The following is a 26,723-nucleotide window of genomic DNA, read 5'->3' as shown; positions in this document are numbered from 1 at the left end:
GAACCCCCCCCAACCCACTACCCCCCCGGTCCGTGAAAAAAAAAATGGGAATCAAACCGGTCCATGGCACATAAAAGGTTGGGGACCCCTGATCTAAGTTATATTTGCACACTGCATCTTTGCACATTGGTATTTGCACATTGCATTTTTACCCATTATATGAGCTTGTTATTGAAGTTGAAGAACCTACTCTTAAATTATGTCTTGAATTTGAACATTGTTGAGAATGTTAACCTTGGAACTGATATATGTGAACATGGATATGTATAATAATGTGAATTTTAAATGTATATGCACTCAGGTTTGGACATTATCATTGGTAATGTGTGGACTTTGGATGTACTGTAATGTATGTGAACTTTGATGATGTGAGGACTTTATACTGGATTATATGTGAGCCTAGATTGTTAATAGGGTGGTATTTTGCACTAATGGGTGTGGTCATGTGACCTGGTAAATATCACCTGTCGGTGGCATGTGAAGATAAGAGTGAACCTGATGAAGCAAAGAAGAAACTATTCTCCCAAACTTTATTGCCTAAACCCTGATGCGATTGAACTGACCCACCTCAGCATTCTTACGTTAAATAGTCAGTCACATGGTCCAGTATAGGATCTTTCGCCGTCTGTAGATCTTCTCATATGTTTCCTGGAAAGATTCCTCAGAGTGTATTGGTCTGGCGACCACATAGTACTGACCCTGCGTATCCATTTTCGTATGATGAGGATCAGTCCAACATGTAGCCTACTGATCTTAGTTCAAAAGATGACCCTGTGCAGCGCCTTCCTTGACTTTTTATAAGTGTTTATTCCAAGGTCATGAAACACTTCTAAGAATACACTTCACTTCTGAGAAAATATTGGCCGGCCAATATTTTCTCAGAAGTGAAGTGTATTCTTAGAAGTGTTTCATGACCTTGGAATGGCTGTGTGTCTTCTAGTGCGATGACGCAATCCTGGGTTTGTTACAGTTAAAACATTAGAAGAAATTCAATACATTTAACAACCATACAGCATATAATTCAATACAATATATAATTATCGATATCATTTGCCCTACACATAAGGTGATACACTAACGCCGCATTCACACCAGATCCGTGGTGTGTGTGTTGTCACAGCTGTGGTGTGTGTGTGTGTGTGTGTGTGTGTGCTCGATTATCATGAAGCGGCTAGAATTATTACAAGAGGGATTTCTCAGATTGCTGTTAATCATTAAAGACATTACGGATGTAAAGTGTCTCACATAAATTCCAGCACTACAGCTGCAGAGGACACTTATAAAAAGTCAAGGAAGGCGCTGGACAGGGTCATCTTTTGAACTAAGATCAGTAGGCTACATGTTGGACTGATCCTCATCATACGAGAATAGATACGCAGGGTCAGTACTATGTGGTCGCCAGACCAATACACTCTGAGGAATCTTTCCAGGAAACATATGAGAAGATCTACAGACGGCGAAAGACCCTACTGGACCATGTGACTGACTATTTAACGTAAGAATGCTGAGGTGGGTCAGTTCAATGGCATCAGGGTTTAGGCAATAAAGTTTGGGAGAACAGTTTGAAGTTTCAAGTAATGAAGGTCTTATCCATTGCCCATGCCTCAGCATAGAGACACTTTCTTGCCTATCTTATTTATATTGATTAATTTGGCAGACACGTTTATCCAAAGCAACTTATACGACAATAGAATAACGTTTATTAACATTTAAGCATTTTAACATTTAATTTACAGCTAGAGTAAAAGAACATAATACTACAGTGCAGAGGAGACAGCTAGGAGTTAGCCTACCACTGTAGGCCTATCTGTCAATATTAGTAGAGGATAGGAATATTTAAATAAATGCTTTTATCAGAGAGATGATTTGCATAGGTATATAAAGAATATGTGTAGGCGGCATAATATCCTGTGACTAAACTCATATGTCTTCTTTGACACATAGGCCTATTCTTTATATAGCTATATCTGCAAATCATCTCTCTGATAAAAGCATTCATTTAAATATTCCTATCCTCTACTAATATCGACAGATACAGTGGTATGCTAACTATAGCTGTCTCCTCTGCACTGTAGTTTAAATTATGTTCTTTTACTCTAGCTGTAGCTCTGTAGCTTAAATGTTAAAATGCTTAAATGTTAATAAACGTTATTCTATTGGCGTATAAGTTGCTTTGGATAAACATGTCTGACAAAGTAATAGTAGTAATAATAGACCTTCACTACTTGAAACTTCAAACTATTCTCCCAAACTTTATTGCCTAAACCCTCATGCGATTGAACTGACCCACCTCAGCTTTCTTACGTTAAATAGTCAGTCACATGGTCCAGTATAGGATCTTTCGCCGTCTGTAGATCTTCTCATATGTTTCCTGGAAAGATTCCTCAGAGTGTATTGGTCTGGCGACCACATAGTACTGACCCTGCGTATCCATTCTCGTATGATGAGGATCAGTCCAACATGTAGCCTACTGATCTTAGTTCAAAAGATGACCCTGTGCAGCGCCTTCCTTGACTTTTTATAAGTGTTTATTCCAAGGTCATGAAACACTTCTAAGAATAAACTTCACTTCTGAGAAAATAAATATTGGCCCGGGCCAATATTTTCTCAGAAGTGAAGTGTATTCTTAGAAGTGTTTCATGACCTTGGAATGGCTGTGTCGTGATGACGCAATCCTGGGTTTGTTACAATTAAAACATTAGAAGAAATTCAATACATTTAACAACCATACAGCATATAATTCAATACAATATATAATTATCGATATCATTTGCCCTACACATAAGGTGATACACTAACGCCGCATTCACACCAGATCCGTGGTGTGTGTGTTGTCACAGCTGTGGTGTGTGTGTGTGTGTGTGTGTGTGTGCTCGATTATCATGAAGCGGCTAGAATTATTACAAGAGGGATTTCTCAGATTGCTGTTAATCATTAAAGACATTACGGATGTAAAGTGTCTCACATAAATTCCAGCACTACAGCTGCAGAGGACACTTATAAAAAGTCAAGGAAGGCGCTGGACAGGGTCATGTTTTGAACTAAGATCAGTAGGCTACATGTTGGACTGATCCTCATCATACGAGAATGGATACGCAGGGTCAGTACTATGTGGTCGCCAGACCAATACACTCTGAGGAATCTTTCCAGGAAACATATGAGAAGATCTACAGACGGCGAAAGACCCTACTGGACCATGTGACTGACTATTTAACGTAAGAATGCTGAGGTGGGTCAGTTCAATGGCATCAGGGTTTAGGCAATAAAGTTTGGGAGAATAGTTTGAAGTTTCAAGTAGTGAAGGTCTATTCGTACTACTATTAATTTGGCAGACACGTTCATCCAAATCAACGTACGACAATAGAATAACGTTTATTAACATTTAAGCAGAGCTACAGCTAGAGTAAAATAACATAATTTAAACTACAGTGCAGAGGAGACAGCTATAGTTAGCCTACCACTGTATCTGTCGATATTAGTAGAGGATAGGAATATTTAAATGAATGCTTTTATCAGAGAGATGATTTGCAAATATAGCTATATAAAGAATATGTGTCAAAGAAGACATAGTCACAGGATATTATAGGCCTACATATCAGACATCCCAAGTCTCCCGGAAGTCGCGAGTCTCCCGCATATTGATAGCGGCTCCCTATGCCCGCAAATTAGCCTTGATAAAATCTCCCGGGATCAGGAGCGAGCGAGCGAGCAAGAGAGCGCGCACGCGAGACCTACACCTCGAATTGCGTGTGCATCTGAGTGTAGCGCACACAAGAGGGAGAGAGAGAGGTGGTGCGTATGTGCCTGTCCAGCATCCTGATTAGCCTGTTTCGCTAGATCAACCAATCAGTTTTTAGTGTAGTCAGGCTTTTATCTCTTTTTCTTCCGAACAGGTGTCATTCATGGCTCCAACGTCTTGTCACCAGCAGAGCCACTCTACGGAGAGCCCCCCCACTCTCTAGTAATCCCATACAAACCGAATTTGGCTGCAGTTCACCAGAGTTCACCTAGATGGCGATCGCGGGCGAGTCCAAAATACATGGGGTCCTATGGAGCTATTGTTTTCACCTATTTAACAACTGAAACCCTCAGATTTTATTTTATTTTTAGCAAAATGGATATGGATTATCAATCAAAAGTGAAATAATCCTGGAGTCATGTCTTTTCGTTTTCTTACAGGTTGGGTCGTTGTTGCCCATAACACGCTAGCATTGATGCTATGCTATGCTATGATCATGCTAATGAATGACGTCATTGACACGTTTGAAAGGCTTTTTAGAACAATTAAGTGACTTTAAAAAATATAATACTCAACCAAGTGTATTGTCTCCCCTTTCGAATACAATATTCAAATTACTTGAAAAAAAATTATATCCCGAGAAAAGTGGATTTTGTGGGGTACTGCTCCATAGACCTCCATTCATTCTGGACTCGCCGCGAGCGCCCCTAGATGCAGTACCACACCGGAAGAGTTCCGAGAGTGAAGGTTCTCCCCTTATTTGACATTCTCTGTCACCAGCGATATGCTAATGAGTCCCAGAATGTCCACGCTCTTTTTTAGGTAAAGGAAGTAGGCACTTTGCTATTACCAGAGCCCGTCTACGGAGAGCCTGGCCACTCTGTATTAAAGGAATACGCCACTCCTAGGTGAAATTGGGTCACTCCCCGCAGTCCCTAGAGTTGGATGAGTGAGCCAAAGCGTTTTATAGCCGACCCAGCCATTGTCCTAATCTAGAAACGGCCCGGTTAGCTTTAGCTTAGCGTAGTCGCTCTAACCTGGAGATGTCAGCTAGCCTGTCGTTGCAAAAGTGAATCAAATAACTCAAGATTTTTGAGAATTGTTTCTCGTAACCTGTACATTCACATCGAGTACAAATATCAATGCAAATTAACACAAAGGGATTTACTAGACCAATTTAGATTTGGAACTATTTTCGGGCATAGCACCGGCAAAGCACCGCTGCCAGGCACAAAGACGTCACGCAGCATCTGTAAACCCTCAACTTCCGGCAATACACCAGCGTGACTACCAAGTTCTCTGCTACTAGGCTGACACTGACAGGTGGGCTTTCTCTAAGACAGTGGTCACCAACCTTTTTGAGCCCAAGATCCCTGACCTCGCCCTGAACAAAGACAAGATCTACCATGAAGCGTCAAAATAGAATCAAAGCTAAAATACTTCCAATTTAAGGCCTTTTATTTAGGCAAATGTATCAGGTCAAAAATAGCCTAGGCTATTACATCCTCCAACACCTTATAGGCTACAAGCATCAATGAGATAACAACACTTAACATAGTCTTTATTTACATGTACATGATTTTGGTTTTGATTTTCTAATTGAAGTAAGTGTTTGTGACAACACGTCATGATAAATTTGATAATGTTTGATCGCTGTTTTGGTATGAAGCGTCTTTCACGTAATGAATGCGCACTCTAGGAAGTAAAAGTAACCGTAAGTAATGTGGCCAAGGCCTAAAACGCGCTCCGTGCCTGTTACAGCTGTCTGTGCACGTACGTAATCGATTGAATTGTTCAAATGGAGAACAAATTTCTGACAGTTCCTGATCGCTAAACATTCGTTTTCTTTTTCTGTCAGTCAACAGTTGATGTAGAAGCACCTAGCATAATTTGACTTCAGCGGTGACAAGTCCTGTTGCGAGAGAGAGAGAGAGCGCACCTGCAAAGTGGTGCTGTGCGTGTGTGTGTGTCTGCATCATGGGGTATACGTTCGGTTCAAGTCAGATGTTGGTCCGTCCGGTCCCGCATTCACGCCGCTCCATTATTAGATTAACGTTATCAGACAGCGCTCTAAAATATGTGCAGGAATTTCTCGCATTATGATGGCTAGAGTTGCAGGTCTTGAATAAATCATGCGCTATACCCGCAATCCCGCGCTGATTTTTAGGCCCTGTTAACGTTGGCGACCATGCAAGAATTTGGTGACTGTTTTTATTTTTCCTGTTATTCTCAGGATCTACTGGGCAAGTCCTAAAGATCTACTGGTCGATCGCGATCGACGGGTTGGCGACCACTGCTCTAAGAGTTCTAATGGCGATGAATATGGAAGATTACACAACAGACGAAGATGATGACTTCGACTACCAAGATCCAAGACCCTACCTTTTCGAACCTGAGTTCACTGAAGAGGAGTTGCGAGCTTTGGATCTGGGAAGAGAGGACGTTGCGACTAGTCAAGGCGAGTCGGATGAGAGAACGAGAGCAAACACGAACTGGTGGTGTGAGTGTGGAGTGTGGAAAAAAAAGGAGGACTGCAGGATGGATCATTGCTGAGAAGTCGTCGGTAGCAGTGACACAAGTGCGGTCACACTCCTCTTCGGGAGCGTTGCCCACCATCGATGGCAGTATTTTATCCCACTCTGCACAGCATAAACACTCCATTTCAGTCGGCATGGGTTGGCACACTCCACACTCACACCACCAGTTCGTGTTTGCTCTCGTTCTCTCATCCGACTCGCCTTGACTAGTCGCAACGTCCTCTCTTCCCAGATCCAAAGCTCGCAACTCCTCTTCAGTGAACTCAGGTTCGAAAAGGTAGGGTCTTGGATCTTGGTAGTCGAAGTCATCATCTTCGTCTATTGTGTAATCTTCCATATTCAACGCCATTAGAACTCTTAGAGAAAGCCCACCTGTCAGTGTCAGCCTAGTAGCAGAGAACTTGGTAGTCACGCTGGTGTATTGCCGGAAGTTGAGGGTTTACAGATGCTGCGTAATGTCTTTGCGCCTGGCAGCGGTGCTTTGCCGGTGCTATGCCTGAAAATAGTTACAAATCTAAATTGGTCTAGTAAATCCCTTTGTGTTAATTTGCATTGATATTTGTACTCGATGTAAATGTACAGGTTACGAGAAATAATTATAAAAAATCTTGAGTTATTTGATTCACTTTTGCAACTACATGCTAGCTGGCATCTCCGGATTACAGCGACTACGCTAAACTAAAGCTAACCGGGCCGTTTCTAGATTAGGACAATGGCTGGGTCGGCTATAAAACGCTTTGGCTCACTCATCCAACTCTAGGAACTGCGGGGAGTGACCCAATTTCACCTAGGGGTGGCGTATTCCTTTAAGTCCCATTGTACCGAATTTTGGTTGCAGTTCCACCAGAGTTCCACTGGGGGTGATCGCCATGAGTGCAGAATGAATGGGAGTCAATGGAGCTAGACGGCTAAATTTGGCTCAATCACCTGATTGTCGTTGACAAATCTCAGATTTGATTGTAATTTGTATAACTTCAACATGGACTAAAGTTGAATGAACGAGTACTTATGCCCTTTTGATTTCTTACAGGTTGGGTTGTTGTTGCCCATAACACGCTAGCATTGTGCTAATGAATGACGTCATTGACACGTTTCAAAGGCTTTTTAGAACAATTAAGTTACTTTAAAAAATATAATACTCAACCAAGTGTATTTTCTTTGCCTCCCCTTTCGAATACAATATTCAAATGACTTGGAAAAAAATTATATCCCGAGAAAAGTGGATTTTGAGGGGTACAGCTCCATAGACCTCCATGCATTCTGCACTCGTGGACGAGCGCCCTCATGTGGAACCACAGAAGGAACTGCAACCAGTTCAGAAACCGGAAGTTTTCAGAGAGTGGCAGTTCTCCCCTTATTAGACATTCTCTGCTATTACTTTTGACAGAACAGTAGGCTACTTCAATGAGCAGGCACCATGCCTAAAAGCTGCTGTGTTGTATTTTGCAACAACAACAAAAAAATAAGGATTTGCGGTTTAGTATGTTGCCACAAAAAGAAAGGGAGGGAAAAGAAGGGGTTTGTCGCTCCAGGCAATCAGGAGAGAATCCCGATGGGAGGCTGTGGGACCCGAAGTCTAAATTTGTTTACGTCTGCGGCAAACACTTCATTAGCTAAAGTCAGTCAGTCATGCTAGCTAAAGTCAGTTGATGTCCGATGTTAAATATGTCTAATCCAATAATGAAGGAATGAATGAAACTTTGCGAACTAGGAGCTGTGATTACATGTTATAGTTCAGCTCCGAGTTAGCCTGCAACACCTAGCACTAGTGCTATTGTAGTTACCATGGTAATGATAAACAAAGCCGTTCTCATATTAAAACCCTTAAAGGTGTAGGTTTTTGAACATTCTAAGTTCTGCAACAATTGAAGGTTCTAAAATTCTATGTTGAATTCAATGAACCCAGATATTCTTTAGAACATTCATTTCTCAACATTCCCATCACACCGGTGTGACGGTACTCCTTTAAGGGTTAAATGCTACACTATCGTGGTTGCACTCTGCATGTTAAAAGCGCTATAAAATAGTGACACCGGTCAGGACTTGGAAGAGAGTTTGTATAACTCGTCTGCTGGCTGGCCATAGCATTAGATCGGTATAAATAGCTATATAACACTTGGGTGGGGTTCAAAAATGTAATGCACTGAAATTCTCATAGACCCTTATTCAAATATTTCCGGGTAGTTTCACCTAAAAATGCCCGGATGTGTCAAAAAAACGGAAAGTACCCAGATTGTTGGAGCCATGAATGGCAGAGGCAGAGTGCCACCAAAAAGAAACATTTAACACCCATTTCACATCAGACTACACAAAAGTGTACCCTTGTCTCATAAGAGTAAAAAAATAATGATAAGTCTTGCATGTAGCACTGTTTGTGGTGTTAACAGTGACTTTAGCATGGAGGGCTAAATGATTGCAAAATGTTGAGGTGAGTTTAACAAATGTCATTTTATGTGCATATTATTCAGGCCTATACTAGATGGCTAGTTGCCAAGGCTACATGAAAAGACCAAACTACCCAAATCTACATATTATCACAATTTCTATCTACAGACACTAATTCATCTAACTATATTCATCTGATAATGTACTCCACTGAAGGTGTACTCTCTAGCAAGAGGCTAGCACATGGCATTTACATGGATGTCTGGGCCATTTTTCCAAATCCAGTTGTGACTCCAAACGTGCTAAGAATGCAGCCCTGTCTCTGATGCCCATCATTGGCTGGCTGAGAATCTACCGGTTAAAGGAGTGGCTGCTGAATGACATCGTCTCTGGGGTCAGCACTGGACTAGTGGCGGTGCTTCAAGGTAATTAACAAACCCAGGATCAATTATCATCACACTAGAAGACACACAGGCGTTGGCACTGTTTCTGTGGCTTGGTTGTCACTGGACTAGTGGCTGTGCTCCAAGGTCACGAAACACTTGAACACACTTCACTTCGGGAAAGATATCGGTCAACCGATAGCCTGATGAGCCAGACCCACATCAAGATGTAGGGTCTGGGAACTGGCACTGCTTAATCCGAGGGGCGGGATAAACAGTTGTCTTTCAAATTTTCTCTGCACGCAATAAGATAGTGCTACAACTCATATGGCACGTTCCAGAGCCCATCCAAACCAGTGGGACGTGGGACTTATCCTGCCTCCACAACTAAGAAAAGTGCAGTGGAATGCCTGTCGAAGTGGAACCTCGTACCGGCGAACTCGGGGAGCTCGACCTAACCCGACCTCACCAAAATAAGTCGGAGGATAATGGTGGCGCCTGTGGAGTCACACTTGAGAATTAAAACTTCAAGGAATAGGCTATAAACTTTACTTCTCGTGTAGGGTTGTTTTAGACACTGCCATTTTCACACAACTTGTTGTTTCTTGTTTTGTGGCGTGAATTATCTGTTTGCATGAAGATATAGCCTACGGTCAAAGTATACCCAGTTATCTTACATAGTGAAATGCAGTGCTTTTACATATACGGCTCCAGAACAGACAAAAACAAATCGTGTATCAGCTTATCGTGGCGGTCGTCCATGTTTTAGTTTACATTAGTTAGATTTACATTTAGTTACATTTAGTTAGCTAGTGGGTCATTCCAAGTGAAAACAGCCAAAATCGGGGTATCATGTACATGGTACCTCTCAGATTTGGCTGAAAAGCGGTGAAAATATGCCTTATGTTACCAAACTGAGGAATCTGAAGTTTCAGGTCAATATCTCAAACGGTTTGCCCGTGCCGTCCATTTGAAATTCGAGTGCCACGGCCCTAATTGACACGTTGGAATTTCACATTTCATCCTTTGCCATTTTTGGAAGCCCATAACGTCTGTTCTAATAGTGGTAGAAGGCTGGAAACTGGTGTGGTAGTTCATTGTAGCCTGTACTACACAAAACAGAATCAACATTCCTTACTGTTTAGGTGAGAGGTGGGTCACCAAAGTCCTAAAAAATGTTGACGGCATGTGTGATTTTTCACTTTTTGGGTGGCCGTAGCACCACGATTAATGATCATATTTATTCTAAACAGGATTATTTGTTATGTTTGGGAACTTTGCTCTTTCCAAAATTAATTTGAGGGTTATGGTACCACTGGTGGGGGTTTTATGAGGGTCCAAAAACCCTCTCCGGCAAATGTGACTTTTTTGGAACCCCATATTTGGACCCCCAAATGACCATGTGGGCACTTGATGATCCTAATGGGATTTATACCAGATAAAGATACACATTCGTTCTTTCTTTTAATGAAATAAAAATGTTGACTATGAAGCTCCATAATATTAATTTTATTCTTCATAATGCACCATTTTGGACATTGTTTCCAGAAGTCTGGAATGTAGATCAGGGGGAATTTAGTGATGATAAAGCATGAAAATAGTGGAAATAACTTAGTATTATGCTCAGTGACGGCAAACAATTAAATACTGAGACTGTCACAGATTAACCCCTTATCCCCCATGAAAGAGACCCGCCATCAAACTTTCAAACTAAATAACAAGAATGTTACATAGTGTAAGAACACTACAAATAAAAGTGAGTTTTTCCTTGCCCTTGTCACTCCAAATAAAATTAAATTGAAAATTAAATGGAATAGTGTCTTTAAGTATTATCCAAGAAATTGTGGAAGCAGTGGCATCATTTTGTCATGGTCATTTTGGTCAAGTTCGTATTGGCGAGCAGTGCGTCCATAGATGTCTGGCACACTGACACAACAAATTATATGTTGGAATGGCACCCAACAGGGGATCTGTCTTTGGTCCGATGGCCATGTGAGGATGTTGTTGACACACTTCATGAATTTCACAAAAATGTCACCATGTTCATCTGAACGTTCAACAATGTTCATCTGAATGTTCAACAGGTCACGTCGGTGGCCGTTATCCCTCACATGTCAGAGTAATGACATTCAAAAACGTACCTTTATATTACATTACAATTTATAAAGGAACAAAATGTCAAAGGAATTAAGCAATATGTTAGCTGGATGACACTAATATTAGTAAGGAAAAACAAGATTTTTACTAGCCTGACTAGCCAGACCATAGACCAGGGGTCTCAAACTCAAATGAGCTGGGGGCCAATTCTGCCAAAGTCATCTGATTGGAGGGCCGGCTATTTCTGAAAATGCAATGTTCTTTTTTTCAAATACCATACAAAACTGCAAACAGAAAGTGCAAGTGTTTTTATCTAGTTTTAGACACCTGTGCTAGCAACCTTAGCTTATAAATAAAATAATGATAAAATAAATATTAATACAAATTATAAAACAAATGAAAAGCATAAAAACAGGTATGTGTGTGTTTCACACCAAATAAAATATAAGAAAGCAACACCATTGGATTTTTATATCAAAATTTCAAAAGGCCGTGGCTTGAAAGTGGTCAGAGATAAAGTCCTACTGTAAATGTAAAAATCTTTGAGTAGCTTAAAACAAAAGTTTATGAAGGGGGTAAATTTACCCATCTAATTTGCCACTGGATGGCAAGCACCTCAAATGATATGCACCTTTTAGTAAATACTGGATGAACATATTTGAGCAGGTTTACTTTCCTTTTTTCATATTAGGCCTACCCACATAACAAATTAACAGGAAAACACCTAAGATGTATACCAACACCTAAGATGTTTATGGTTTCTAAACCACAAGGCCTACAATTAAGTATTCTGGTCAAATCAGTTCCTATCGCGGGTAATCTGAGTACCCAGAAGTTCGCATTATATTGCGGGTGACTTTGTAGTTTAGAGCCCTATTTCTACTAGCCCTGCTGTCTGTATCACGTCCATTACGGACACTATCATCACGATTACCACTGCAACCTCCAAGCTATGTTGGGCAGAGGGTCGAAATAAGCATGGTATGCTTAGTGGACACCGTCGTATAGGCTACACGCAGACGCACCTCCATTCAATAGACGATGGATCATAATCTCCAAAAGGATATTCTCCTTCAGATTTAGAATAGGTGAATAACATAGCCTACCTAAGACTTCATCACACGTAAACGTTTTTCAACATTTGGTGTAGCCTAGGCCTATTTCTGCTTAATTTATGCTTCAATTTATGCAACACTATGGCCTGCATCGCTTCCGCGTCATTACAAATGCACGTCTTTGTGTTTCTCGCGTGTAGCCTTCCTGAAAACTTTGCGCAGCGATTTTGGGTTTGAATGAAGCTCTGGATGTCTACATAGTGGAGCAGAGTACAAATGAGATTTGTCACCGTACTTGGAACTATCGTCTATTTTAATCAGTATCGTTGTTTGTCGCAATTAAAAATAGTCTCAAGGGCCGGATTACATTATTATTTTGACATACGTCGCGGGCCGGAATTGGGCCGGACGCGGGCCGGGTGTTTGAGACCCCTGCCATAGACTGTATATATATAGTCTATGAGCCAGACCCACATTAAAATGTAGGGTCTGGGCACTCACCGTTCGCAGTGCTCAGTCCGAGGGGCGGGATAATCAGTTGTCTTTCAAATTCCCTCTGCACGCAATAGGACAGCGGCAGCGCTATGAGTCCCATGCGTTTCGCACCAGCGGAGCTAGTTGGCTAGTTCAAACGTTTGCCAACTTAATAAAGCAGGGTTCCTACGCAGTATGGAAAACCTGGAAAAGTATGGAATTTGATTTTAGTTATTTCCAGGTCTGGATAAGTATGGAAAAAAGAAACAAGGGTATGGAGAAATATTTGTGTTTCCAGACTATTGCATTTGCAGTACTAATCACTTCACTCAGGTCATAATGAACCATTCCTACTGTTGTGTAGCTTAACTGTCAGTCCCCATCGTCAAGATACAACTATGGTACAACTAAGATAGGCCTACAACTAAAAATGAACCAGCTAAATGGCGAATATTAAGTGTCATTTTTTAGTTCACTTCAGTTGTCCATACCTTTGTTTTCACCGAGTTATCCCAAACCAGAAGTGGCCGCAATGTCGAGAATATGGTCAGAAAAATCTACCGAGAAGTTTGGAAATTTGAGTATGGAAAAGTATGGAATTTTGAAATGGAAAATGTGTAGGAACCCTGTGTCACACTGTTCGCCAACAGCAACATCCATCTTATTTGTTTTCAAGTAGCAGGGAATTCAAGCCAAACCGTTGCAACTCTGCCATCAATCATTATGTTAAGCCCACCTAACGACTCTATACACGATTTCATCGGCCTGATTGAGTTTCGATTTCGAGGGGCGGGATAAACGGTTATCTTTCAAATTCCCTTTGAACGCAATAGGAGTCCCATGCATTTTCCCACCAGCGGAGGTAGTTGACTAGTTGATCAAACTTTTAAGTCCAGTCGCGCTGTTCGTCAGCAGCAGCATCCATCTTCACTGTTTTCAAGTAGCAGGGAATTCACGCGGAACCGTCGCAACTCTGCCGTCATTATGTTAAGCCCATCCATCGACTCTATACACGATGTGATTGGCCTGACCGAAGTTTGTTTTTTCCAGCTCACAAGCCAACGGAGAGTTACATTTGCTGCCACTAGGGTGCGTCTAGATTTCTAGGCTAAGGAGCAGGTGTTCTGGATGCAAATGAGAGCAATCCAAATGACAGTGAGGGACTGCACGATAAGGCCCTGTTGCACACACCTTTCGCAATTTCCTTGTGTTCTATGCTGATGTACAAATGATGTCAAACATGATAAGAAAATCAAGACTTTTAAGTAGCCTATGTACACACACACACACACACACACAGAGAGAGAGAGAGAGAGTAAGAAAGAGCACCAAACAAGTACAAACAAACTTAAAGGGACACCAGGCAACGTTTTCGTGTTAATTAATCATCTTCGTAATAAGTATATGGTTAAATGACTCATTACAGGGCGAATGAAGACTCTCTTGCCCGCCCCTACTGCCTGTAGGAAGAATATCCCGATTTCAAGTTTGGTGTATCCCACCCGCTGACCTTCAGTCTCAGACATCGCAAGAAGCAGGATCAGTTTACATCCTGCATCCCCAGCACAGGGGTAGGCTAACGAAATGCTAGTGATTGTTGCAAACGTGTGTATAATGGCAGAGCCGGCGAAGAAGCAGCGAAAACCCTTGACGGAAGATGCAAAGAATAGGAAAAGAGCTTCAGACCGAGCGAGGGCTCGCACACGTATCAACACGTACAGGCGCTAGTGGGGGCTTTGTAGAGAAAAAGCATCGGGCTTGCCTGGTGTCCCTTTAAAATATTTACTTCATAAGTTCATAAGTTTGATCTTTTTTGCAATAGGTCAGACATAAAACATGTAAACCCTGTGTACCTAAAGTGCCACTCTCCCTCTCTAATGTTGATGTGATGTCCTGCAGGCTTGGCCTTTTCCCTGCTGGCCTCGTTGCCTGCAAGCTATGGGCTCTACACAGCCTTCTTCCCCGCAATAGTCTACTTCTTCCTGGGCACCTCCCGGCACATCTCAGTGGGTGAGGACACAATAGTCACAATCATTGTTATGCAGCAATATCACATGGGAGAAACAGTGGGGTATTACAGAACAATAGTTTTAGAACAGCAGACTATGTAAAATAGAAATAGTGCTTACAAGATTCTAATTGGCTTGTTAAATTAATAAGGAAAATCCATGCTAACATAACATGCTGTAAGTGCTGTTACTCCACTTTCTATTTTGTTGCATGCATATACCGTACAAGCATGCATGCAGCACAACCACCATAGCAACCAACATGATTAGCCTAGCAACCACCATAGCAACCATGTTATTTAGCATAGCAACCACCCTACGTACCCTAGCAACACCATAACAACCATCCAAATTACCCTAGCAACCATCTTAATTACCCTAGCAACCAACCTAATGAACCTAGCAACAACCTAGCAACCACCACTATAATGTTACCCTAGCAACCACTATAGCAGCCAGCATGATTACCCTAGCAACCAGCATAGCAACCACTTTATTTATGTGTTTTGGCTTATTGGATGTTGCGTTAATGCAGATAACTTTTCATCCGTGTGCCCTGATTTTCAAAAATGAGGTACTTCTGCGATCCTTTTGGTAAACTGCACTTGATCAAGCCCACTCTTGCAGTTCCTCTGAGATGTTTATTGTAATTTTGGCACAATGTAAACATCTACATGTAGCCCCCCACACATCTGTGGTTTCCAGGCTCCTTCCCAGTTCTGAGTCTCATGGTGGGGCAGGTGGTGACACGTCTGGTGCCAGACACAGGGCCTACAGCCAACATAACCGGCTTTGAGGGACTCACTCCAAATGAGCAGAGGGTCCTCGTCGCCTCCTCTGTCACCTTTCTCACCGGACTGATCCAGGTGTGTGTTAGAATCAGAATCAGCTTTATTGGCCAGGTTTGCGTAAACAAACAAGGAATTTGACTCTGGTTAATCTTTGCTCTCAACACACTTAACGTAAAAGAATAAAAATAAAAAACATAAAAAGAGTAAAAGAATAAAAACAGAACAGTTAGAATAGAATGAAGGGCAGTAGAATATGGCCATGTATAAGAATAAATACAGTATGTACATAAATAAATAGACACTACGGGTGGTATAGGGTAATGCAATGTCCCTGTCAAGGTTGCCAAGTCGTAGACATCTCAACAGGCACAGGCAAGATGCAATATACAGTTGAAAAGAGGGTGGGAATAGTGCAATATCAGTATAGACTGAGGTTTAAGTTTAAGATTAAATATAAATTTAGTGCAAGGCAGATCAGTGCAATGATAATGTATTAATAACAATACTGTAACTGTGAGGTTGAAGTACACATGAGGTAGATGAGCAGAACAGTGTTGACTTGTTCAGTATGAGGGTGGGGGCTGTTTCTGAGTGTTCAACAGAGTGACTGCTTGGGGGAAGAAGCTGTCTCTGTCGGCTGGTTTTGGCAAACAGCGCCCTGTATCGTCTACCAGAGGGAAGGAGGTTGAACAGTTTGTGACCAGGATGTGAGGGATCTGTAGAGATTTTTGCTGCCCTTTTCCTGACCATGGACCGGTACAGGTCCTGGATGAAGGGAAGCTCCAATGATCCTCTCTGCAGCCCTAATTGTCCGTTGCATTCTGGCCCTGTCCCGTTTGCTGGCTGACCCAAACCAGACAGTGATGGAGGTGCAGATGACAGACTGAATGATGCCTGATTAGAAAGTGGGCAGCAGCTCCTTAGGCAGATTAAACTTCAGGTTTCACTTCTGCAGGTGGTTCTGACTGCACCACTGGACCAGCTGTTCCACCTCCTGCCTGTAAGCAGACTCGTCACCAGCCTGGATCAAACCAATGACGGTGGTGTCATCTACAAACTTCAGGAGTTTTACAGATGGCCTCTTTGAGGTGCAGTCATTAGTGTAGAGGGAGAAGAGCAGTGGGCAAAGGACACACCCCTGTGGGGCGCCTTTACTGATGGACCGGGTTTTGGATGAGATGCTCCCCAGTCTGACATGCTGCTGCCTGTCAGTCAAAGAGCTGATGATCCACTGACAGGTAGAGGCAGGCACTGAGAACTGGATGAGCTTCTGATGTAGGAGTTCAGGCATGATGGTGTTGAATGCCGAGGTGAAGTCCACAAACAAGATCCTGGCATATGTACCTGGGGAGTCGTGTCCTTAAAATAAGTCCTTAAAGGTTGGATATTCCCTCATTTTTTTTTTACTTAAAGCATTAAGATCAATTTCCAAAAGATGATTTTATATTCCTCTTTTTAGTCAACTTTAGCAGAGGTGCCAATAATTCTGGAGGGTAGCCTACTGTAGGTCAGGGGTGTTCAAACTGACTGAAAATAAAAACATTGTTTGATCTGTTTGGATTTTTGAGTTGTTATTTAGACTTGTTTTTGGTTAGAGTCAATATATTAGTTGGAATTAATATATATTTCCCGGTCAGGGAATGCGGCTTTGGGGCAGCCGTGGCCTACTGGTTAGCGCTTTGGACTTGTAACCGGAGGGTTGCCGGTTCAAACCCCGACCAGTAGGAACGGCTGAAGTGCCCTTGAGCAAGGCACCTAACCCCTCACTGCTCCCCGAGCGCCACTGTAGCAGGCAGCTCACTGCGTTGGGATTAGTGTGTGCTTCACCTCACTGTGTGTTCACTGTGTGCTGATTGTGCTTCACTAATTCACGGATTGGGATAAATGCAGAGACCAATTTTTCCTCACGGGATCAAAAGAGTATATACTTATATACTTATGAAATTACTCAAAAAAGCTAGTGAAATGTGTTGCCTTAAGTAAACGCAGAGAGTTTTTTTTACAGTGGAAGGTCTTGGTTTGCACACAGATGTCCTTGCAAAAACTGATGTAAGATGTTACAGTATCATTGAGGTCATTGAGGTCTGTAGCTGCAGCTTCAAAAGCGCTTCTGTTGGTGCAGTCAAAGCAAGCCTACTGCTCTTTGATTCTCTTTGAGAGTCCTAGAACTGCACGGGAACGGCGCAATAGGCATCTTTTAAAACGGTGTAACAGTGGTCCAATGTGTTTTTGTCCCTGGTGGGAATCTTGATATGCTGTCTGTATTTAGGGAGTTTGAGGTTAGCACTGTTAAAATCCCCAACAATAATGGCGATAATGGTGTTTTTTCTCAATATCTGTTCAGCTAGCTGTTGTAGTGCGTCTACTATGCAGGCTTGTGGTAGAATGTAGAAACAGGCCATAACAAATGAAGAGAATTCCCGCGGAGAATAAAAGGGCTTACAGTTTATGAAGACAGTCTCAGTGTGGGCTGTATGTCCAGCACTGTAACACCTGTACACCAACCTTCGTTTACGTAGAAGCAGATTCCTCCACCTTTCGTTTTCCCTGAAAGTTCTGGGTTGCGGTCCACTCGGATGAGTTGGAAACCAGGCAGTTGAAGTGCGTTGTCAGGGATGCTTTGGCAGAGCTCATGTTTCAGTGAAACACAAGGCAGCGGATCTATAAAAGTCCGAGTTGGTTTGGTTTAGAGTTTCAGTACACACCTCACCTGTGATTACACTATTTTATTGTAACTTTTGAGACTGAGGTAACCTAATGTGAGCAATGTGAAATGAAACAAACTCTATGTGACTTGTCAATCTGTCATGTGGTAATTATTTATCTAAGCATTCTTTGTTTTGCTGAAGGTGGCATGTTTGTCCTTTGTCTTTTTTGCTGATTTACTGACCCGTCATATTTAACAGGATTCACAAGATCTGTCCAAACAATGACATTGTGTTGAAATGTCATAACGTATCTTTGCCTTCCATTGTCCTCCATTTTCTTTCCACTCAGTTGGGGATGGGACTGCTGCAAGCAGGCTTCATCGTCATCTACCTGTCGGACACCCTGGTGTCCGGCTTCACCGCGGCTGCAGCCATCCTCATCCTGGTGTCGCAGCTAAAGTTCATCTTGGGTCTCACTGTACCTGGAATAAGTGGGCCGCTGTCCCTTATATATGTGAGTTGTAGTGCGAGGGTGTCAGCTGTCCACCTGTAGGCAAATAAAGACCAATATCCTGACAGGATGCTCACCTGTAACCTAATCCTATTTCACACACAAAAAAACATTAGTGTCATTAAGCACATTGGTGAATACTCACAAATGGTAAATGTAATGTAGTGCTGTCTCTTTTGATGTCTCCTATCACAGACACTGGAGAAAATCTTCTCCCAGATCACCTCCACCAATATTTGTGACCTGGTGATGTCCATGGTGATCATGCTAGCTGTGTTTGTAGTGAAGGAGATCAATGACAAGTACAAGTCAAAGCTTCCGGTGCCAATACCTATAGAAGTCATTATGGTGAGGGCACTGTTTTCTGCTTTGCATATCCAGTCTTACATAAGAAAACCTTGATTACTGTACTTGTTTATTAAGTTGTTTATTTGTACTAGACCATAATTGCATGCAGCGTATCGTATGGCTTCAACTTCAAGGAGCGGTTCAGGATAGACGTGGTGGGTCAGATGGTGAAGGGGTCAGTGAGAACAGTATAAACTATATAATCTGAATAAATGTTCTGTTCATTTTGTATCTTATTAAGTTATGGAAGCGTATTGCTGCCACACTAAAATAAATAAAAAGGCTCAGTATCACGTAATTATGTGAAAAGTTTCTTGTTATAACAATATCTTTTTCACATTTTAATAAGATATTTATCACGTTATTACATGAAATTATCACGTTATTTCAAGATATGATATTTTCACGTTTTTAGAAGATATTTATCACGTTATTTCAAGATAACGAAACTTATTTCACATAATTACGTAATACTGAGCCTTTTTTTTAGTGTGGCAGCAATACGCTTCCGTATTTACGTAAAGTAAATACATTCAGTTATTAATTTTATTTCAAATTCTCCATTCCATCCAATTATCAAGTATTCAGATTGTCCATGTTTACCCTTTTACAATGTACTTCTCTTTTCTCAGATATGAGTCCCCAATGCTTCCAAATGTGGAAGTCATGGAATGCAGCATAGCAGAGGCGATCCCCATGGCTATAGTGGGATTTGCGGTGGCCTTTTCTGTGGCCAAGGTCTTTGCTGTCAAACATGACTATGTCATTGATGGAAACCAGGTCAGCACTGTTCAAAGTCTGATGAAGGAATTGGCATTATTTACATAACTTTTAGATTAGGTACTTTGTGTTTGCAGACCTGTGTACACATTGGAAGCGGACATCTAGCTATCTTTACATTCCATGCACATAAAATATAAATAATCTGCACTTGGACATAGCTGAATGAGATTTTGAGATCTGAAACAATGCCTGCAGTGTGACACAAACATATTTTCCATCACTGTCTCAATTATAAAAAGTAGTTTCACCTCCAATAAAAAAATGCCACCATAAAAATGATAAGTCAGTTAAGGTTATTCATTACATTATATGCTGTCAATCTAACAAAGGTATATAACTGCATTTGTATCCCTCTCTGCTAGGAGCTGGTGGCTTTTGGGGCCAGCAACATTGTTGGTGCGTTGTTCAGATCGACTGTGGCGAGTACGGCCCCCTCGAGGACAGCAGTGCAGGAGAGCACAGGGGGGAAGACACAAGTAAACCAACACTCCAACAAACTGTGATAGAGCACCTTCACTACTGCTGATCATGTGCTCTGACTGCTGTACCAGTGGGACGGGCTCTGTTGTGCTGTGATCAGAGTGCAGTTTTTTTTATTTATTTTTTTACTTGGTTAGATCTGATTTCAGGCTTGCCAGGGTGACAGCTCTCGCCTATTCAATGGACAAATGTGATTTGTATCGAACTGCATTTACACTGCATTTACACACACATACACACTGTGATACATGCACAACAATACTGTGACACAACTTGAACTGTGAGCCGGTGTGGTTGTTCAAGCTGAATCCAAGGTGTTGACTTGATGATATGGCACAGACAATAAACAGTCATCTGAAAGCAATAAAAGATTGCCAAAACATGCGAACAACCTATTTATAGCACAGGGCATCTCTGTCCACCTGAATCTAGGTCAATGTTTTTGTAAAACCTATTTCCCTATTATAGCTAGGACCTTAAAGACATTACAAGTCTCTGTCCAGATTTTACAGTTTGATATGAAGCACACTGAAATGCATTCGATACTCTTGAAAACAACAGAAATCTGAGATTCAACGTGCTATCCATATATCTGTTAACATTAACATGCTCTCCATCTGTTGTATGCTTAGATTGCAAGTCTTGTTTCGGCCATGATGGCAATGATTGTCACTGTGGCGATCGGGTTCCTGCTCGAACCCTTGCCAAAGGTACCACTCACACTCTCACTCTGAACACACACATACACACACACACATGCACACACACACACACACACACACACACACAAAGTTATGCCTTTTATAACAAGCTTTTTGATGGAAACGTAGTGTTTAATTTCAAAAGATTTGTCTAGTAAACACATAAAACTGTCAGTTTGTAAGCAAAATCAAGAATTACGATCTGTGAGTTTGTTCATTGTTACCTAGCAACCAAAGCTTTAAGTTTTAAAAAGGTTTGCAATTTTAAAGTGATGTAGCACAGTGGTTAGAGGAGTGAGATTTGATCTAAGGATCTTTGGTTCAAATCCAGCATCAATCATTCTGCCAATGTTAGTTTTGAACTGGACATTTACATACCAACACAAACACAATACAAAACTTTTACAACACAAAAGGTTGTAAAAGTAGCCAAGTAAATTTACCCCTGACTGGCCACAGAAACGCAGACAAAACACTGCCAAAATTTGTGTCTGTAAAAAAGTTTTGTAGCTTTGTACATCCAGTGTTGCACACGAACGATGGATGTCACCCTTTTTGTCACACGTTTTTCACATGGGCACAAAATAATTCTGCAGATAGGCCTATTTGTATTGCATACAGACAAATTAATTCCACAGCTACAAAACGGTTCTACACATGTGCAAATCATATCCTCAAAGACAATTTATTTCGCACATGCACAGAATATTTCTACAAGTACAAAGTTTCTGTGCACAAGCACAAATTGTTTTATACAGCTGGAAAACTCTATTACACTATGTGAATATCTTTTCACAAGTACAAAATATTATTGCCATTGTTTTGTCTCCATACACTATCAGAAAGCATTACAAAGCATTGCTCCATAAGCAAAACATGCCAAAACTCAGAGAGCTTATGCATCATACAGTACTGGTCCATGCAGTACTTAACACTTTGTGCTTTCCTTGACTCAGTCTGTCCTAGGTGCCTTGGTGATTATTAACCTGAAGGGGATGCTGCTACAGGTGACTGAAGTGCCTTACCTGTGGGGGAGAGACCGGCTGGACTGTGTGAGTGGGTGCCATCTCCAGCTTGTCCAATCACCAACACGTCTAATGAGAATTCATTAATTAAATACTTTTTTAAAGAGCACTTTTGAGAAGAAAAAAAAAACATGTTTGAAAATCAAGAATCAAATAACCACCAGTCTATGAGATTTATGTTCATATAATTTTATGTCTTATAAATATGTCAAATAGACTGTGATCTTGATTTAGTTAGATTCAGTAATGAATTCATGTGTCAGTTGACTCAAATGAAATCAGAGAAATATGAACACCTGTTATAATCTTTATGAATGGAGATATGTGGAGAGAGGAGATCAGACAGTGGATGCTAAGGCATAGCCTACCTACAAACTCCCGTTTTTCCCGTATTTCAAGGTAATCTCCCTGCCCTCCCGTTTTGTTATTTCCCCCGGGAAACTCCTGATATTTGCATGACCAATCAAACTTAATTTCAAAATTACGGATCCCTTAATTTTTTCTCTTAGTCTGACATTTCCCGGGTTGCCAATTTGGGTATGATATACACCCTACACAGCCTACACAATGACTTAGGCTACTTTCAATTTCAACCCTTTTGTCATAAAAACTGGCAACTCAGAACCCAAATAAGGAAGCGGGTACACACTGCACAGCCACTGAGTCTCGTAAGCTAGAGGGCTAGGTAAGCCTATTTGTCAAATTGTTATGAAATGTTGTGTTTAAGGTTATTGAGTGTTGTTGATACACAATATGCAAAGTGTGTCCTCGGAACCTACCCAGATAGCAATTAGTCATTGATTATGTTAAATCAACATTATTTTGTCAACGTTAAATCATTGAATCAACGTTGCACTGCAACATCGATTCTATAACACTTTGCACCCTATATAGCTAAAAGCAAAATGTGTGGAAAGAAAAAACTGTGTAGCTTTCTCACTCCTCCAGGTGGTGTGGCTGGGGACGTGCGTGGCGTCCATCCTGCTGGGGCTGGACCTGGGGCTGGCCGCGGGGCTGGGCATCGAGCTGCTCACAGTCGTCTTCAGGGCTCAGTTGTGAGTTCAGACATTTAGCTTTGGTGGTGAAGTGCCGCGGGCAGAGGCATTCAAGGGTTAGTGGGTTAGTAACCGAAGGTCAGCGATAAATGTGAAATCTTTAAGCATTTGGAGATGTGATATACCAAGGACAACCTTCATCTTTTAACAGTTTGACATAATGTTTTCTTAACATTGGGTAGAGTACATGAGAGATTGCTCCTTAAAGTGTAAGTTCAGTGTACATTGAACCATAGTCGTTCAAGTTGTTCAAGCTCATCACCTGGCCTACGTTGTCCCAAATTGTCTCATTCTTTTTCCGATGGGCTGCATGTGGTGAGCTTGTACAACAGTTAACACTGAACTTACACTTTAACATGAGTTTGGCTTGTGAAATTTGAGAATTTTCAATATTGGTGAATGGTGGTTCAGCATCATTCACCAGCATGTTGACAGCATGTTGGCTCTTTCTCCAGCCCACGTTGTGCAGTGATGGCCAACATCTCGGGCACCGATCTGTACAGAGACCGCAAGGATTACCTCTGTGTGAGTAGGAACATCCTCAACTCCTCCAAAGTGACAACTGTTTCTGTGTACATAAGAACAGAGTAAACAGGTTGCTCATGAATGGTGCTTATGACACCACCAAACTCAGTGAACTGGTCATCAATACCTCTCTCTGTAACTGGATTCTGGACTTCCTAACCAACAGACCTCAGTCTGTTAGGTTAGATAAACACACCTCCTCAACCATCACCCGGAACACCTGCCTACCACAGGGATGTGTGCTGAGCCCTCTCCTTTACTCCCTCTTCACCCATGACTGCACACCTGTACATGGCTCTAGTACCATTGTCAAGTTTGCAAATGACACTATGGTGATTGGTCTCATCATCAACAATGATGAGATGGCCTACAGGGAGGAGGTCCATCACCTAACATTGTGGTGCACTGACAATAACCTGGCTCTCAACACCAAGAAGACCAAAGAGCCCATTGTGAGGAAGTCTAAAGCTAGCACACACACCCCCATTCTCATCAACAGGACTGAAGTGGAGCGTGTCACCAGCTTCAAGTTTCTGGGTGTCCACATCTCTGAGGACCTCTCTTGGACCATCAACACCTCTACCCTGATCAAGACGGCTCACCACCGTCTCTTCTTTCTGAGGAGACTAAAAAAAGTCCACCTGTCTCCTCAGATCCTGGTGAACTTCTACCACTGCACCATCGAGAGCATCCTCACCAACTGTGTCACAGTTTGGTATGGCCACTGCTCTGCCTACGACCGAAAGGCACTTCAGAGGGTGGTGAAAACTGCCTAACGCATCATCGGTTCCTCACTCCCCTCCATCAAGGCCATCCACCAGAGCAAGCGATGCTTGCGTAAGGCGTCCAGCATCATCAAAGACTGTTCTCACCCTGAACACAGACTGCTGTCACCTTACTGAACTCTAGCTCTGCACCCTGGTGACAACCAACCAACTAAGCCCCCCACCGCCCCTGCCTGATGCCTCCTTGCCTGTGCCTGATGGCTTCTACATAAGAGGGGTCCACCAGGGACAACAAGGAGGCGGGCAACCAGGGACAACAAGAAGGCGGACCCCCCCGCAACACCGTATCCAATCCACAGTGCTCTTCATACTATTCATCCTGCACATACACTTATTCTTACTACTCTTATAATGTTACTGTTTCTGCATAGCTGTACATATCTGTCTTTATTTTTCAATGAAGTTGAATCTAAAATCTAATCTAATCTTATGTGCTGCCAGATCTCAGAACCAGAAGGAGTGATGATCTTCAGAATCCCCTCGCCCATATTCTTTGCCAACATTGAGTTCTTCAGGACGAAGCTAACGGAAGCTGTATGCCCCATACTATATTTCTGTATATTCAAACATATCCATCACTGTTATTTAAATGCTGATAATCTGATAGCAATGGGTAAATATATAAATCTTGTCATTCTCAGGTGGGGTTCAGTCCTCTAAGAGTGTTAAGGAAGCGGAACAAGGCCTTGAGGAAGATCCGGAAGAAGGGGTCACTATTGGTTACAAGGGTATGTTTCAAACATATTGATGCTATTTGTGAAACAATTGAATCCTAATATGTGTATAGCACTAGCAACATGTATAATTTATTGGCTGGTAAGCCACAAAACATTTCCATGGATCTGACCACTGGAAGCTACGATATATTCCTTTCAGCTTGCAATTTTCTTACATTCAAATACTTCAAACAGTTTTGCATACCAGTACACATGCACAATGACCCTTGACCATTCTACACTTAGCGAGGAATTGCGCCCACTGGTTCCTCCCCCATTGATGAGTCGGAGGACGAACGCAACATGGAGGATCTGGACCTGCCCCCTGATTACTCCGACCTGCCCGTGCAGGTCAACTGGAACTCCCAGCTCCCCGCCAACATCTGTGTACCCCCAGTGCCCATCCACAGTCTCGTCCTGGACTTCGCCGCCGTGTCCTTTCTCGACACGTCCGCCATGAAAGGCCTCAAAGCTGTAGGTCTCTCTCTAAGAGCGCAGAGGCTATTAATTCTCCAAGCTTACATGAACATACATGTTTAATATTCTGTATTCTTCTATTATTAAGAAAAAGGAGAAAAATCAAAAATGTACTCCTGATGAGGAAAAACGGCAAGCTAAAAGTATCTTGAATTTTCAGGCATTAAAAGAATTCATACGAGTGGATGTGGAGGTCTACATAGTGTCCTGTGATGGTACGTAGCACTTGGTGGCCAGTAGCCTGGCCCTATGCAAACATGCCATGGCAATATCATCAGTTAAATTTTCCCTTGCATATCTGCCTATTGATGCCACTGGATACTGAAATATGTTGCCTAGTCTGACCTGTCCTCACTGTGTCCTTGCTTGATTCTCTTGATACCTTGCTGTGTGCTAATGTAATGTTCAAGAGGCTTCATGGCCATTGCACATAACTCCATTTCTCAATTTCAGCACATAGATAATAATCTATGTACTGGGGAATCAATGAATCTGGCAGCACTAAGATTTCCTCAACCATATAAATCACATAAAACATCAGGTTACCTGTGTGTTATCAGTTCATACTCAATCACACTGTAAAACCATCAGAGTTTCTGACTCGTTTGTCTCAGGCAGGCTTTAACTCGAATCTGAACTTGCTGTTGCAGTGGATATTTTGGACAAACTCTACAGGTCTAAGTTTTTTGACGACGAGATCAGGATATCTATGTTCTTCCCAACGCTTCACGATGCCATGATGTACGTGCAAAGGAAACAAGACAACACACGCAAGGACGAGCTGAAAGATGTTTACATCCAGGCAGAGGTATCTGAGCACAGCTTCCATTATGATCAATCACATTTCTTTAACAGGGATGTTCAGTGAAACCAAATCTGTTGCACAACCATCAATGTTGTCATTACCTTTGATAAAATCCAGAGTGACTTAAAGGCAGGAATACTGATGTGATTTTTGTTGTCTGAGAGATATGAGCAAACTACGCTCGTAATACCAGATCAGACAGACCAGTCCAGTGTTAGACACTGATATGTTTTCTCCGCAGGTTTCCTCCACCCAGATCTAGCGATGAAACTCCTTCCCGTGTCAACAAATCTCTTTGCATCAGTTATTCCAAAAGGTCCATCCAGTTGTAACTCACTAATGCAGTCTTTTTTTTCTCTGAAATGCACATCTGAAAAAAAGCATGGCATCATCT

At 42.0% G+C, this 26,723-nt stretch overlaps 1 protein-coding gene across 1 annotated transcript; it reads left to right on the top strand.

The window, feature by feature from the left end:
- The first annotated feature begins 3,041 nt into the window (after positions 1-3,041).
- LOC143136138 (chloride anion exchanger-like) lies at positions 3,042-26,691 on the top strand. The gene is made up of 19 exons (XM_076296660.1): positions 3,042-3,215; positions 8,947-9,086; positions 14,570-14,680; positions 15,385-15,545; positions 18,468-18,632; positions 18,825-18,977; positions 19,070-19,152; positions 19,610-19,757; positions 20,123-20,236; positions 20,873-20,950; positions 21,898-21,993; positions 22,915-23,021; positions 23,477-23,546; positions 24,773-24,865; positions 24,973-25,059; positions 25,294-25,521; positions 25,685-25,739; positions 26,175-26,332; positions 26,571-26,691. The coding sequence occupies exons 1-19, from the start codon at positions 3,088-3,090 to the stop codon at positions 26,589-26,591; spliced, it is 2,196 nt and encodes a 731-aa protein (XP_076152775.1). The 5' UTR covers positions 3,042-3,087; the 3' UTR covers positions 26,592-26,691.
- The last annotated feature ends 32 nt before the right edge of the window (positions 26,692-26,723 follow it).

This window comes from Alosa pseudoharengus, unplaced genomic scaffold, assembly GCF_046254945.1.
Source record: "Alosa pseudoharengus isolate Yale_2024_CS ecotype anadromous, Long Island Sound unplaced genomic scaffold, YU_APseudo_1.1 YU_APseudo_1.1_scf_20, whole genome shotgun sequence".
Lineage (NCBI taxonomy): Eukaryota > Metazoa > Chordata > Actinopteri > Clupeiformes > Clupeidae > Alosa > Alosa pseudoharengus.
This window is presented reverse-complemented; position numbering and strand designations above follow the sequence as displayed.